This window comes from Eptatretus burgeri, chromosome 11, assembly GCF_056783735.1.
Source record: "Eptatretus burgeri isolate ZD-2024b chromosome 11, Ebu_testis_v1, whole genome shotgun sequence".
Classification (NCBI taxonomy): Eukaryota; Metazoa; Chordata; class Myxini; order Myxiniformes; family Myxinidae; genus Eptatretus; species Eptatretus burgeri.
Window position 1 is genome coordinate 7270709 of NC_140971.1, and position 16649 is coordinate 7287357.

Genomic DNA, 16649 nt, shown 5'->3' on the forward strand with positions numbered 1-16649 from the left:
ATTCGACAAACCCCCTCGGAGAAGATGTAACTTGAAATCGGCTACCCCCTAAAAACACATGTTTTTTGGGGCGTGGCTCTGCCCCTAATGGGCGCACAGCACGCCCATTCTCAGGAAAACAACTCGATCATGATATAAACCTCCCACCCAAATTTTATCAGAATCAGATGAAAACCCACGGAGCTATGCTCGGGACAGACACACACCCATAACGAATATAGTGGTCACTTACTGACTCGTGAACCAATACAATGAATAGATGAACACACTTAAGGGATTTGAAACTCGAGTCCTTGGATCACGAGGTGGGTTTGGATGAAATACCAGGTATGTGGGACGCAGTTATGTTACAAATATAATACTAAAAGTTCACCAAGATTCAAATATGGGAGTTAGGGGTGGGGTGTTTTGAATGGGTTAGGGGGAGCGTTAACAATTTTGATTGACAATAAAATGTCAGAATTTTTCCAATTTGCTGGCAATGCTTTGATGTGAATGGTCGCTAAAACCAATGCCGGCATTCCACGCAATTGTGATGCATTGAGCAGTGCCGATATTTAAAAGCTGGAAATTTGGTGTGAAAATTGCTTTGGAGGCCTTGGTCATCACTGATGCTCAACTTGGGGCGTGGTTACCACCTTTTTTGGCGTGGTCATCTGCACTGTGGGTGGTCACAACCCCCTGCAAAAGTAAAAGGTCCAGTCTCATTCAGCCTCTCCTCATAGTTTAGTCCAGGAAGGCTCAGAATCAATCTGGTTACCCTTGGCTGGCGATCAAAACTGTACATAATATTCTCGGTGAGGATATACAGGTGAGTGATCTTACCGTGCCAATGGTACACAGGTGCGTTCCATTCAGGAAGTGCATCACATTCTGGACTGTAGGTAAGCAGCTGGGTGACACAAGGACACCAAATGATTTCTGCGAATCACATCACATTCCTCCGAGAGCCTTCCTCCAAACCAGCTCAAGGTTAATCCTGAACTAACAAACTGTCGAAATGCTGATGGAAAGTGAAACTTCTGGTGTAAAAGGGCACTCAGGTGAAAACCCTACAAAGGTTGACATAATCATGAATGTGACATGAAAAGCTTGGTTGTTTGAATCATTCACTCCAAAAGCAAATGGTATAAAATCATTCAAATGTAAATCAAGGGTTACGACAACATTAACCTCAAGAGGTCACAAACATGAATTGCTCGCATTTATGAAAGAAAAAGGGTTAAACTTGCAATGGGGATGGAGTGCGGAGGAGAGAGGAGGAAGGATAGCGGGGGAGAGAGAGTACCTTCCGGTACAAAAATAACTTGTCTTCCTCATTCTGATTAGATTTTACATCAACTGCAATGAAGATAAAAGCTTTTAGCGATTTTTAAACTGTCACATTGAGAGACAAGCACATTTACCTCCTTCGTGCTTCCAAATGATTGGAATGGATTGATCAAAATTAAACGACCAAAGGAAGCAAGTGGTACATTTGAACAGTCGAGAACCCTCATGGTGGGACCACAAATACAAAAGAACAATAAAGCTTCACTCGAGTTTAATAGGGATATAAAAATCCATCAGAGCTCACAAGGCAAATAAACAAAAGCAAACACTTAACTGCTCCATGTAAGTGTAAACAAAACAAAACAAGATTACAAATTCCATGATAGAACAAGGTGCAACAAAATGCAGTAAAAGGTACTCACCCAAAACCAAAGTGCATGACAAGGATGGGGAGAGGGAGGAAGGAGGGAAGATCATGGAGCAAGACGCCAGAGGACAAGGATGACAGGAAGATGGATGAAGGAAGAAGAGTTGGGGCGGGGGTTGGAGGAAGTAGGATTAGGGTGAGAGGGAGGGTGAGAGGGCGGAAGCAGATGGAGGCTGAGATGGAGGAAGTATAAGAGGAGGAGAGAGAGAAGCAAGAGAGGAGGAAAGAGAACAAGGAGGAGATGTGATGAGGGTGACAGGAGGTTGAGGGTGAAGGACAGGTGGTGAAGGTTGAGCATGAGGGTAAGTGAAACAAAAACACCACATGGAGAATCCATGAGACAGTAAAACGAAAAGGAAATAAAATAACAATGATTAATGAAATGAATACATTGTTTTCAAGAACATGTTTTTTTTTTCCTTCCCCATATATTTAACCCAAATGGTCCATCAATTTATTTGCTAATGCACGACTCCCTTGAAAACCAATCATTCATCTATTATTCACTCGAAATTAATTTCCTCTTGTCTATCTTCATTTAAGTCTTGGGACTTCTGAGCTGCAAATGCAGTTTTGGTGCTTTAGTTTCCATTCAAGTCCGAACAACTGCTTTGCCTCATTCGAGGGGCCGTCTGGTCTTGGGATGACGATCAAAAAAAACTGGAAATAACGCAACTTGTACAAATTGGATCATTGGCACACTTCCTCTTTTGGGCCGTGGTCTGTTCGAGTGGCAGCAAAGTTTACATTTCAAAATTAAAATATCGACAAAATTGATTCAAAAAAGATGGGAAAATGAAAAGTAGTAAGGAGGAGGAAGAATAATGGATTATTCACAGCAGATGGAACCAAAACAACCAAACACAGCAAATTCATACCTCATGAACACTTAATTGTAAAGTCAACAGTGCTGCACCAAAAAGGAAAAAAAAATAAAATAAAACACCTCGGTACACATTTGCGTTTCATCAAGATAAATATTTCGGACCGGAAAGATATTTGCTGTGTACAAGAGGGACCACAAGTTAAAGAATCCTTACCACCGGCGGCATGATTACCATCATGATGTAAGACCCCCCCCCCACCACCCCCATCCTCCTGTTGGCATGGTGCAACACCCGCATCCTGCCCTTTGGCACCGTGCAAGACCCCCACGCACTGAAAGACCCCCACCCACTGCAAGATCCCCCGCCCACCCACTGCCACTATGCAAGACCACCACCCAACATCTGCCACAGTGCAAGACAGTAATTCCAACCAGTCGTGGTTCAAGACCCATGCCCCGCTCACAATGGCATGAAACCCCGCACCAACTTTCTACTTTGTAAAGCTGGCTGTCCTTCCCTGCTCATTGTTCTTGTTGCTGCAGATACTGATGAGAAAACATGTTCAACTCGCTCTCCAACCAACCAGCCTTGTTTCTGTATGGACGAGGGTGTGAGTGAGGGAAGAAAGAATGAAGAACGAAGAAAAAGACAAAAGGAAAAGGCAAAGGAAGGAGAAAAGAGGAGAGGGGAAGAAATTTTTTTTTTTTGAAAAAGGATGGAGAGATGAATGGGAAAACACAAGTAAGAAAAGAGGAACATAAATATAGGGAATAGGAGGAGGGTGGGATTGAACAGAGAAAAGCATAAAATAAAATGAGAATAAAAAACAAAGAAGAAAAGAGAAATGGAATGAGCAAGAGAAAAGGAGGAGGAGGAGTGAGAAAGGATGTGATGGGGGAAAGATGACAGAAAAACAAGCAACTGAGCACGTTAACATCAAGTCACGAACATATTACAAACAAACCACATAATATACACAACACAAACAAGTAGTATCCAAAACATGCAACATAAGAAACATACCACTTCATAAACATGCAACATCATTAACATGTTATAAACACGTAGCAAACACATAGGGTCAAAGTTACGACAGCCACTTAGCGAGCCTCTGGCTAACCCATGCCTAACTCTTAAACGGTGATAAAAAAAACATCATTGTACGAGCACAACTAATCGCCCTTTACAAAGGGAGATAAACAGCTGATTAGTTGTGCGCACCTAATTTATGATTCTACGCCTTCAAAACATTTATTTTGTTCAGCGCACCATATAAGAGGTTACCGAACCAACTCGTCAAAATGACTGCGCATTGGCCTCACGTACGTCAATTTTTAGTTTGTGTGTTCCAACGACGACGTGTCGGGAAAGAAAAGAGAAGACAATTTTTCATTGGAACAACAAATGGGTTTAATTGAAGTAATCAAGGTTCACCAAGGAACAATCCAAGACGGGAGAAGCGATACGGGCACAAATAAGAAAGAGCAGCTCACATGGGAAGATATTTCAAAAAGGATGGCAGCCCATTTCCCAGAGTGCCCAAAATCCTCTGCTAGGCACCTCTGAGAATTCCGTAGGAGGTTGAGGACGAAGGCAAAGGAACAAAAATTTGATATCGTCATACGGTCACCTCACGTTTGACACACGTTTGCGTAATGTGATTTTGAAATAATGCGTGAGAATAATTAACACTTATTTTTGTAATGTGTGCACTATATTTGAAATGACATGCTCAAGCACTGGCTGGAGTATGTCATTTATAATGTATGAGATCATGGTGTACAGAACGGAGTGGCAACAACCACAAGTATGGGAAGCAAGCATCAACAACTCCTTCTTGCATGATATTTTGAAGATCTTGTCTGCGTGAACTTTGTCTCGTGCACACGGGATCTCTGCAGTGTCTTCTGTTTTTTAAAACTTTTTTCATGGTGTTACACACCTTTGCCGAACAATATGTCTGGTAAACATCCAGCTATATCCAAAAATGCCTCCATACCCAAGAAGCAGTGGAACCATTGCCAAATTGTCTATATGGCCAAGGCAGTCAGCTTTAATGAGGTGGAAGAGGATGATGTGGTGGAGTTTCTTGAATCACACGATGATGAATTGCTGATGGAGGATCTGCTCCAACTGTAGAAGGAACAGCAGAAGGATGATAGCGGGGAAGATGATGAAGAGATGAAGGAGGTGCGTTCCCTCACAAGCAAGCGATTGGCCAAGGTGTTCAGCCTCATCGAAGAAACCATGGCTATTTTAGACGAGGACGATCCGAACAAGGAGCAAAGCTGTAAAGTAGCCAGAGATGTTTTTTCCATCATGTAGTGTTATCGGGAGTGTTATGTTATGTAGTGTAGTGTTAGTGTGTAGTGTATGTTATCCATCATGTAGGATAGGGGTAAAAAGAAAAAAAAATGATGAAAGCAATGCAATCTTCGTTGCTTTCATTCCTCTGAAAGGAGAAAAAGAATCAGGAACCTCAGCCATCCACGTCGAACATGCCATCATCCCCGCCATCATCCCCACCATCATCTTCCGATGTAGATGACCCCCCCCTCCCAAAACCCCACCACTCGCCACAGTGTGCCACCCAAGTAAAAAAAAAAAACATTATTTGAAAGAAATATTTATTTATGTATTTTTTCTTTCTTTGCATAGGCTATTATTCTTTTTAATACAGTATGTGTATGGTACGGTCGTACGTATTGCAATTATAATATGTACGTACTGTAAACAGTGAAATATGTAGATGCAAGAATAAGGTTCTACAGCATGCTCTCCCTAACCCTACCATTCCCTTTATTTCTTATGGGAAAATTATGTTTCATTTCCACAATTTTGAGTCACACGCTGGTTTTCAAGAACACAACCCCCATGTAAAAGGAGAGGTACCTGCACTTCTCCAGAGGACTGCATATATCCTCAAAGATTCTCAATGAACGCTGGTGAAGTTCCCTATTCCTATCCTCTTCTGCCTGATCTTGAGTAAATTCAAGCACTCCGAACCCATCCATATTCACCGTCCCATGTAAACTACCAATGACTATAGGCTACTGGGCACAAATAACTTCGTGCCCCAGCAGGTTGTTAAGGCCTAAGTCACATTTGCTCTGACGGCTAGGATACGGCGGCCGTACGCCCTCTGAATTGACAGAAACGTGCGGCGGCCACAGAGTTTCGGCGGTGGCCTCAGGGTGGCCCAACACCGTTTGGCTATCTTTTACAGGCCGTAAGGTCGTCGTGGAATTATAACGCGGAGTTATAACTTTTTCATTTCTACGTTCGCCGTAGCAATTCGACAATCCGAAACAAAAAAACTGGTAAAAAAAAACCCACTCGTTACCGTCCGTCTGGCCGCACGTTTGCCTTAGGGCCCCTTGCAGGCACCTTGAGGCTACCTTGCATCTGCCTTGAAAATTCTATGGCCGCCGCAGGGCCCCCTTAAGGTCACCGTGCGACATCAAATCAATGACCGTACGACAACCCCACGTTTTCGGTCTCCACAATTTCTAAGACCTAAGGCCTATGTCACATTTGCTCGACGGCGAGGATACGGCGGCCGTACGCCCTCTGAATTGACAGAAACGTGCGGCGGCCGCAGAGTTTCTGCGGTGGCCTCAGGGTGGCCCTACACCGTTTGGCTATATTTTACAAGTCGTAAGGTCGCCGTGGAATTATAACGCGGAGTTTTAACTATTTTCATTTCTACGTTCGCCGTAGCAATTCGACAAGCCGAAACAAAAAAACTGGTAAAAAAATAAATAAATAAAAGAACCAACGAGTTACCATCCGTCTGGCCGCACGTTCGCCTTAGGGCCCCCTGCGGTCGCCTTGCGGGCACCTTGCATCTGTCTTGAAAATTCTATGGCCGCCACAGGAACGCCCTAAGGTCACCGTGCGACATCAAATCAAAGACCGTATGGCAACCCCACGTTTTCGGTCTCCACAATTTATAAATATGCCGTGCGGCTCCCCGAAAAATAAAAACATATGTGACTGCTACATTGTGTGACCGTAGAAATACTGAGGCCGCCGTATAATTGCTAGTGGTCGTAGATTTTGAAGACCCCACGGCCGCCGTGGCAAATGTGACTTAGGCCTTAGCAACGATGAATGCTGATTGGTACTGCCAATCCTGGCAGGGTTTCACTACTTCGCATGTTACTGTTTCCGGTGGATTGGCAGCATCAAGGGGGGTCTCGTGCCCTCGATGTATACTTGTGAGGAGCTTACCGCATCAGATGCAGCCGAGCGGACCTGCCAAGTACGCACCGGCTAACAAGAGCAAATCACTTGGGGTAAAACTTCCCGGATAACTATGTATGGACGATGCTCGACGAATGGATGAAATGGGTACATTCACAAAAGCAATAGGTGCAGCAGGGGAAAGAGAAAGAAAGGATTGATGAGGTGCCGTGAAAGAAATGCAAGCATTTACAAAAGAGGACACAGGCCAGAGCTATTCCGATCTAATACGTACACAGGCTTATCTTATACAAACATGATAAGCACCATCAGAAACATACTCCAAGGAAATATAAACACATTACATCTTAAAAACATGAAAAACTCCTGATAATAGAAACACTTTACATCATAAACATGTAATAAACATTAAATATGTTTTCCATTATAAACACATCTTATCATAAACATGTAATAAACACATTACATTACAAACACATGAAAGACACGATATGTATATATATATATATATATATATATATATATATATATATATATATATATATATATATATATATATATATATATATATATATATATATATATATATATATATATATATATATATATATATATCCAGTCATGCGCCACTTAACAACGAGGTTACGTTCTGAGAAATGCGTCGTTAAGCGAACATCATTTTTTTTTTCGTTTTCGAACATCGTACTTATACAAACCTAGACACCTAGGCTCTATGGTGTAGCCTATTGCTCCTTGGATACAAACCTGTACAGCATGTTACTGTACTGAATACTGTCGGCAATTGTAACACACATCCAAGAGAGACGGAAGACACGTTAGTTATACCTTTGTGCTGTTCATGACGGTCATCGGTGTTGTTTGCAGCAGCCGCTCTCGCATCGATTATAGAAAGGTGAATAAATAGCATTTGTATTTTATAAATACGTAATCATCGCATCGATGTTATAATTTACAAATGAATAAACGAGCACCTGTCAATTGTGATATATATTTTCAGAACAGTGCGATTGTTTTGACAACATAAAAAGCTTCACTAAAAACAAATATGTGTTTTAATTTCGACGAACAACAACGATTTATTCGCGGAATTCTTCAATTCAAAGGTAATTTACATGCTCGAAGGTAAACGTGCAAACATTGGTTCAGTTTGAAAGCAGATTTCCTTGAATCCCGATTTAGCATGACCCTGCTTTTTCGCGATGACATTTTATGGACCTCAATGATCGCATTATAACAGGGCCACACTGTCATTGTTTATTATCATTATGAGGTATTATGTACTGTACCGTGTACATAATTGTACGTGCAATTTTTATACGACTGGCAGCACTACGTCGGCTACATCACTCAGCGATAGGAATTTTTCAGCTACATTTTTTTTTCAGAGCTGGCAGATCCGTCGTATATGCGATCCGTCATTGCCCGGAATGTCGTTAAGCGACGCATGACTGTATATATATTGTTACAAATTCGCGCCCACCGGCGTGCGATCGACCGCGTTTCCCTTATAGCAACCGCGTCACCCACCGGACGGACAATTCAGTCGTGACCTTCCCGACCAACGCCGGAACCCTGTCACGGGTGGGTCTTCAACCCCACCACGGCCTAGCCAAGCTGTTAGGGTTTGTGTGGGACTCGTGGGACTTAAACTGCGAGGAGCGAGGCGTTAGAACTGAGGAATATAAGGGCGCACAGGACACCAGTTGGGGGCTTTTTGTCATCTTCGGGTTGGTGGTAGTCTTTGTGGTGGTTCACTGGTGGTCTTCTTCGTGTGCATTGGTGGTTTCGTCGTCGTCGAGGTGGTGCCTTCTCCTTGGGCGGGTTTGGGGCTAAGCTGTTAGGGTTAGGGTTAGGGTTAGTCTGTGTGGGACTCGTGGTAGTGTGGGGGTCGCTCGTCTCGTCGTTGGTGTCGTCTCATCGCTGGGCTCGTCCCACCTTCGCTTTCACAAGCGACCAAGCCAGACAGCCATTCCCCTCGCTCGACCTTGAGCATCAACAACCCCCCACCCCCACCATCCGCGCTGAGATAGTGCCGGTGGCCCCGTTCATTTCCCACCCTAACCGTGGTGCCGACCAAACCATGTTTGCGCGGAGCACGCCGGAGAGGGCTCACCGACCACGCCAGGGGCACGGAGTCGGGGTGCAGCTGCGCTGATATTGCGGCTTTCTCGCCATCGCGTCACGAGGACGCGGGTAAGACCTTTTCAGTCTCGTGGACCTGGCCGCTCCTCCAGGTTCCGCGCACATTTGGTCCACGGACCCCATCTACCTCCCTGCCTATGGGGAGGTCTTTCCTGTTTATTTTGAATGAACGATGTGGTGCCGAGTCCCGACAAGTATAATTGTTTAAGTGTTGTAAATAATTATAGTCGGTAGTAGTGCTTTTGCTTTTGTTGCATTTTGCTTTTGCTGCACATTGCATTACTGCCTTACGTGCGTGTGTTGTATGTGTGAAATAAAGGTGCTTGCTTGTTGAACTGTTTCCCATTTCGCTTCGTCCTTTCCTTTGTTGAAAGTTCCATCTTGCATCACGTAAGGGATTGATAGTGGGTTTAAAACACACGGTAAATAATCTGAACCGTCGAGGTCGACGATAACTCCGCTCGGTTATACCTGCAGCATGGAACGATCCGCTTAAGCGGTTCGTGTCCGAAGTCGACCTGCGGCGAGGTACGATCGCCCGGTCGACCACTCGCGCAGGTAATTAGGGAGGTCGAATTTGGCGAGCAACCCTATCCTGCGCGAGTGGGCAATTGGCACGATCATGGTGAGGTTAAACCCCCACCCGTGACTGGCTCCTGGCGGTAGTTCCAGGAGGGTCATGACTGAATTCTCCGTTCCGGTGGGCGACGCGTCGAGATTCGAGTTACGTGGCCGATCGCACGCCGGACGGGCGAAATTCGTAACAAAAAAAAAAATATATATATATATATATATATATATATATATATATATATATATATATATATATATATATATAATAAACATACGAGATTATAAACACATTACAACCAAAAAATGGTATTAGCAGGTGACATTACAAACATATCATAAACATAAAAAAACACGAGCACGCACACGCACACACTTACTACAGGACTATACAATCTATCTGACAAGATTAGATCACTTCCGACGACACTGGCAGAACCATTACCCCTGAAAGTGATCCACCAATACCTTTAAATGCCTGCAGCAGATCGAGGGTGGTGATCATGCCGAATTTACCCACAATACTACGCACAAAGCAGTGAAATGATTCTTGAGCAATCACATAGTCATCGTAATTTAGCATCTTAAATGTTTGCAACACATTGCAAACCACACCAACAGTGACTGAACGACGAGTTACCTGAGTAGCTTCGCCTTCGCTCCAACATTCTCAAGCACCTGGACCTTCTGAACCAATGAAGCGACCTCGGCCTCGAGTCCCTGGCGGGTCTCGTCCACCTGTTCACTGAGGAGCGCGAGGGTACCCGTCAGGACTCTGTGGGACAAAGGACAAGGGGTTGACATTGAGATGTGATGCAGCACTGGATAACCAATAAAAGTTCCTTTTAATGCATCAAAGAAGGAAAAAAAGAAATCAGTTTGACAACGGATGGGACAAAATACATGTGAATAGTTATGGAACTTATATTCATGTTCATATTTGCTCTACCCCTACTCTCACCCCTTTTAAACCTTGTGCAAGACCTGAATTTTAGAAACGAGCCTTTGGGGATTACACACCATTTCCTTTTATTTTGACTCAAACATTCTCATACTCACCAATCATACTCATGTTATCCTGAAATAAAATTTATTACATCTTCCTCCTGATTCGTTTATTATCTCAAACAGGGGTTGTAGATCCACCGTTTGGAGAGGTTCTGGGCTGAAAGTATCGAAACCTCGATGAAAAACGGTGACCATCTGATGATCCGGGAAGTTGAGAAATCAGCAAATTGCTTATAAGTGAAGGTTATAACTTCAAATAAAATAGCTTTTGTAAGTACTTACCAGTGCATAATATGTCCATGTTTGAATGTATATAGGTGTGTGTGTGTGTGTGTGTGTGTGTGTGTGTGTGTGTGTGTGTGTGTGTGTGTGTGTGTGTGTGTGTGTGTGTGTGTGTGTGTGTTGTTGTTGTTGTTGTGTCTGGCTTTGTTCTTGGGACTACGGTGCAGTAATTGGTCTTTATTTTGATTCCTATCCCCTCTTTCCTACTTTTGCTTTTGTTCAGGCACCACATATTTTCAAAAAGCAATAAAGTGATTTCATTGATTGATTCGTTTGATAAATAAAGGAGAAAAGGAAGACTGTATGAGGATGAAGAAACTCATTTTCCCCCCTTCAAAACAGTTTTAGGGGGCAAATGCCCCGACCAATCTTTGCGACTGGGTATTTTGAATGCTCGTGAGCAGTCAAAACCGTTTTAGGGGCAAATGCCCTGACCAATCTTTGCGACTCTGGGTATTTTGAATGCTCGTGAGCAGTCTGCCACCTCCATGGGTTGCAGCAATGCAAGCCGAGAAATGTCAGACTATAAACAGGCTTCAAATGTGCAGGGAATGACAAAACTGACACACCTATGTTTTGGTGTGAAGGCACACTCCCAAAGGAAAGTTGTGCAAGAGTAATTATTATTTTCTTTCGCAAGAATAGAAAACTATGCATAATCGCAATACTAATGTCATGAGAAGCTTAAAAATGTGAACAGCTTGAACTTGACCCCTCACCCCCAAAGGAAGGTCTGCTGTTACTCACTGGAATTCCTGCATTTCAAAAAACACACTTATGCACACAATTCCACGTTAATGTAATGGGCAAAAGATTGGCAGATGCAGTTTAACATAAAGAAATATAAGATTCTGGGATGGGCAAGAATAATGAAAACAGATATGACGTGACACAAGGGGCGGTCTTGGAGCGTGTCACACAGGAGAAGAATAAGCAGACATGACAGTGCCAAACATCTCTAGATAATAGGGTTTTAGGTTGTATTTGAAGAGGGATAAAATATAAATCAAAAGAGGTCGTTTTAATAGTCGAGGAATTTAACGAAGCCTCATCTAAAATATTGTATTATGGTTTCAGTTATTACACCTGAGGAAGGACATAGCTGCAATAGAGAGGTTTCGGCATGGGACTACGAGAGTGGATTTGGGCCGAGCTGGAAAAAGCTACCAGGAATGGTTGAAGGAGACAGGACTTCATACATGCAAAAAGGAGTTTTAAAGTTTAATATATTGAAGGTTGTAGACAAAATAGGTGCAGGGTTCTTCAGGACAGCGAGAGTATGAACAGTTTTAAGGCAGTGGACTTTTAGTCAGAGAGTGGTTAATGCATGGAATGGTCTCCCCGGTAACGTAGTGGCAGCAGAGGAGATGAATAAGTGTCAGTGGGTTTTAGATTGGTACCTGGAAGCATTGGATAGAGAGGGGTGGGGGGATATTCACTCTATTGGTAGGTAGCTTGTGTTTGGATGGGTGATGATAATGAGGCTGGGATAGTGCGGGCAGGATGGGCTAAATGGCCTCCTCCTGCATCAAAGTTCCTTGCGGATAAACAAATTAAATTTTATTTTTCTCTTCACAGGATCTGAATAAATAATTAATATGTACATAATGTGGTTTTGTATTTATTTGATAACACAACAGGCGAGGGGCTGAGCCCAAAATCAAGAGGGCCTCATTGGTGAAAAGGTAAAGATAGAAGATGGGAAAACGTAATAATACAGAGGATTGATTCACAAGTTGATAGAAGTTGTGAACACACTGCTGGAGCTGTTCCAAAGAGGAGAATTTGTGGGGGGTAGAGGGATGGTAAAGGAGGAGTGGGAGAAAGCATTAAATGGAAATATACTGTTTATTTTTTTATTCATTCACCCATTTCCATCACCTTTACCAACCATAAAACTTGTCTCACTGGGTCCCCCAAGTGGTTGTTGGAATATATATATATATATATATATATATATATATATATATATATATATATATATATATATATATATATATATATATACATACATATATACATACATATATATATATATATACATATACATATACAATATATGTATATATATATATATATATATATATATATATATATCTTCTTCTTCCTCTTTCGGCTTGATCCCGTTAGGGGTCGCCACAGCGGACCAACTGTCTCCATTTCGCTCTATCCTCCACATCTTCCATTGACACTCCAACCACCCGCATGTCCGCCCTCACCGCATCCATGAACCTCTTCTTTGGCCTTCCTCTTCTCCTCCTGCCTGGCGGCTCCATCTTCAACATCCTTCTCCCGATATACTCCGTTTCCCTCCTGTGCACATGTCCAAACCATCTCAATCTCGCCTCTCTCACTTTGTCTCCAAACCGTCCTACCTGCGCTGTCCCTCTAATACACTCATTTCTTATCCTATCCATCCTCGTCACTCCCAACGAGAATCGCAGCATCTTTAACTCTGCCACCTCCAGCTCTGCTTCCTGTCTTTTTGTTAGCGTCACCGCCTCCAAACCATACAACATAGCTGGTCTCACTACCGTCTTGTATACTTTCCCCTTCACTCTTGCAGCTACCCTTCTGTCACAAATCACTCCTGCAACTCTTCTCCACCCACTCCATCCTGCCTGCACTCTCTTTTTCACTTCTCTCCCACACTCTCCGTTACTTTGGACAGTTGATCCCAAGTATTTAAACCAATCCACCTTCCCGACCTCAACTCCTTGCAACTGCACCATACCACCACCCTCCCTCTCATTTGCGCACATGTACTCCGTCTTACTCCTACTGACTAACATTCCCCTTCTCTCCAGTGCGTACCTCCACCTCTCAAGGCTCGATTCAGCCTGCTCCCTACTCTCCCTACAGATCATGATGTCATCCGCGAACATCATGGTCCATGGAGACTCCAGTCTGATCTCGTCCGTCAACCTGTCCATCACCATTGCAAACAGGAAAGGGCTCAGAGTCGATCCTTGGTGCAATCCCACTTTAACCTTAAACCGGTCCGTCATTCCTACCGCACACCTCACCGCTGTCACACTGTCCTCATACATATCCTGCACGATCCTCACATACTTCTCCAACACTCCCGACTTCCTCATACAATACCACAACTCCTCTCTCGGCACCCTATCATAAGCTTTCTCTAAATCCACAAACACACAATGTAACTCTTTCTGGCCTTCCCTATACTTCTCCATCAACATTCTCAAAGCAAACATCGCATCAGTGGTGCTCTTTCCTGGCATAAACCCATATTGCTGCTCACAGATCATCACCTCTCCTCTCAACCGAGCTTCCACTACTCTTTCCCACAACTTCATGGTGTGGCTTAACAACTTTATCCCTCTGTAATTTCCACAGCTCTGCACATCACCCTTATTCTTGAAAATCGGAACCAGTACACTTAATCTCCACTCCTCCGGCATCCTCTCACTTTCCAAGACTTTATTAAACAATCTGGTTAACAACCCCACTGCCATCTCTCCTCAGCACTTCCATGCCTCCACTGGTATACCATCTGGGCCAACCGCCTTTCCACTTTTCATCTTCTTCATAGCAGTCCTCACTTCATCCTTACTGATCCACCCCACTTCCAGATTCACTATCTCCACCTCTTCCAACCTTCTCTCTCTCATTTTCTTCATTCATCAGCTCCTCAAAGTACTCCATCCACCTTCTCAACACACTCTCCTCGCTCGTCAGCACATTCCCATTTGCGTCCTTTATCACCCTAACCTGCAGCACATCCTTCCCAGTTCGGTCCCTCTGTCTTGCCAATCGGTATAAATCCTTTTCCCCTTCTTTTGTATCCAACTTCTCATAGAGCTCGTCATATGCCTTTTCCTTGGCCTTAGCCACCTCTCTTTTTGCTTTTCGACGCCACTCCTTATACTCCTGCCGACTTTCTTCATCTCTCTGACTATCCCACTTCTTTTTCGCCAACCCCTTCTTCCTTATACTTTCCTGTACTTCCTCATTCCACCACCAAGTCTCCTTATCTTCCTTCCTCTGTCCAGATGTCACACCAAGTACCTTCCGAGCTATCTCCCTCACAACTTCTGCTATCATTGCCCAATCATCCCACCCATCTTTACCACCATCCAACGCCTGTCTCACCTCCTCCCTAAATTTCACGCAACAGTCTTCCTCCTTCAGCTTCCACCATCTGGTCCTTGGTTCAGCCCTCACTCTCTTCCTCAACCTCACCTCTAAAGTCATCCTACAGACCACCAATCGATGCTGTCGAGCTACACTCTCCCCTGCCACAACCTTACAGTCACTAATCTCTTTCAGGTTGCATCTCCTACTTAAGATGTAATCCACCTGTGTGCACTTTCCTCCACTCTTGTATGTCACCCTGTGTTCCTCCTTCTTCTTGAAATACGTGTTTACCACTGCCATTTCCATTCTTTTTGCAAACTCTACCACCATTTGCCCTTCCACATTTCTCTTGTTGAGACCGTACCTCCCCATCACCTCCTCATCCTCTTTATTCCCTTCCCCAACATGTCCATTGAAATCTGCTCCAATCACCACTCTTTCATCCTTGGATACACTCTCCACCACTTCATCTAACTCACTCCAGAAATCTTCTTTATATTCCATCTCACACCCCATATGTGGGGCATATGCACTGATGACATTCATCATCACCCCTTCAATTTCCAACTTCACTCATCACTCGGTCAGACACCCTCCTCACCTCCAATACCCTCTTGACATGATCTTCCTTCAGGATTATCCCGACACCATTTCTCCTCCCATCCACACCATGGTAGAACAGTTTGAAACCACCTCCAATGCTCCTCGCCTTACTCCCCATCCACTTGGTCTCTTGTACACACAGTGTGTCCACCTTTCTTCTCTCCATCATATCAGCCAACTCTCGCCCTTTGCCAGTCATCGTCCCAACATTCAGAGTTCCAACTCTCACCTCCACACTTCTACCCTTCCCCCTCTCCCACTGCCTCCGGACTCGCCTTCCCCGTCTCCTTCTCCTCCTTTGCCCAGCAGTAGCACAATTTCCACCGGTACCCTGCTGACCACCGGTACCGGTGGCGGTCGTTGGTAACCCGGGCCTCGACCGATCCGGTATGGAAATTCGTTTTGTTGTCCGCATAATGATTTGGCATAGGTTTTTACGCCGGATGCCCTTCCTGACGCAACCCTGGTCGCCTCTTACGACACACAGGGATATGGTACACCTATTCTAACCGGGGCATACACCGGGCCCAGTACAACTGGTGCTCATTTCGCCGACCTCGGAAGGATGGCAGGCTGAGTCAACCCCCTGGTGTTTTAGACTTGGTTTATATATATATATATTTATATATATATATATATATATATATATACATATATACACATATATATATATATATACATATATACACACATTATATATATACATATACATACATATATTAATTCAGTGTCCCAACGGGGCTTGAACTCAGGACCTCTTGGGTCCCAAGCCACTGCCCTTACCACTGCGCCAACACCAGGCTTATATATATATACATATATATATATATATATATATATATATATATATATATATATATATATATATATATATATATATATATATATATATATATATATACTAGCGATACCCGTGCACATGCAGGGGATAGCTGTACAACATAGCTGGTAGCAGACGACAGACCGTACATGGGGAATGACAAAAATATGCATTGTGCAAAATGCAAGTGGTACTATGGAACGCCAAGACTTCCCAAACATTGTCGGCATGTCCGCGAGTGCCACAGCAATTTCATAGGGATCGTGTGACGGCGAGCCGAGTTTTTAGTGTGCAAGCTTGGTATTATAATAGAGATACAGTGGGGAGAACAAGTATTTGATACACTTCCGATTTTGCAGGTTTTCCCACT

At 43.7% G+C, this 16649-nt stretch overlaps 1 protein-coding gene across 3 annotated transcripts in view; it reads right to left on the reverse strand.

Annotated features, from left to right (window-relative positions):
• Nucleotides 1-1526: 1526 nt before the first annotated feature.
• The window catches only part of MFN2 (mitofusin 2), an 86736-nt gene continuing 71613 nt past the window's right edge, over nucleotides 1527-16649 (reverse strand). For 2 of the 3 annotated variants that reach the window (XM_085845059.1, XM_085845060.1), the window contains 2 exons: nucleotides 10106-10240; nucleotides 1527-3120 (listed from right to left, as the gene is read on the reverse strand). In XM_085845059.1, coding sequence (XP_085701185.1) covers nucleotides 3048-3120; nucleotides 10106-10240 — 208 coding nt within the window. In that variant the 3' untranslated portion in view covers nucleotides 1527-3047. Of the gene's footprint in view, nucleotides 3121-6373; nucleotides 6411-10105; nucleotides 10241-16649 lie in introns of those variants that run through there. The other variant, XM_085845061.1, reaches the window with a different exon arrangement.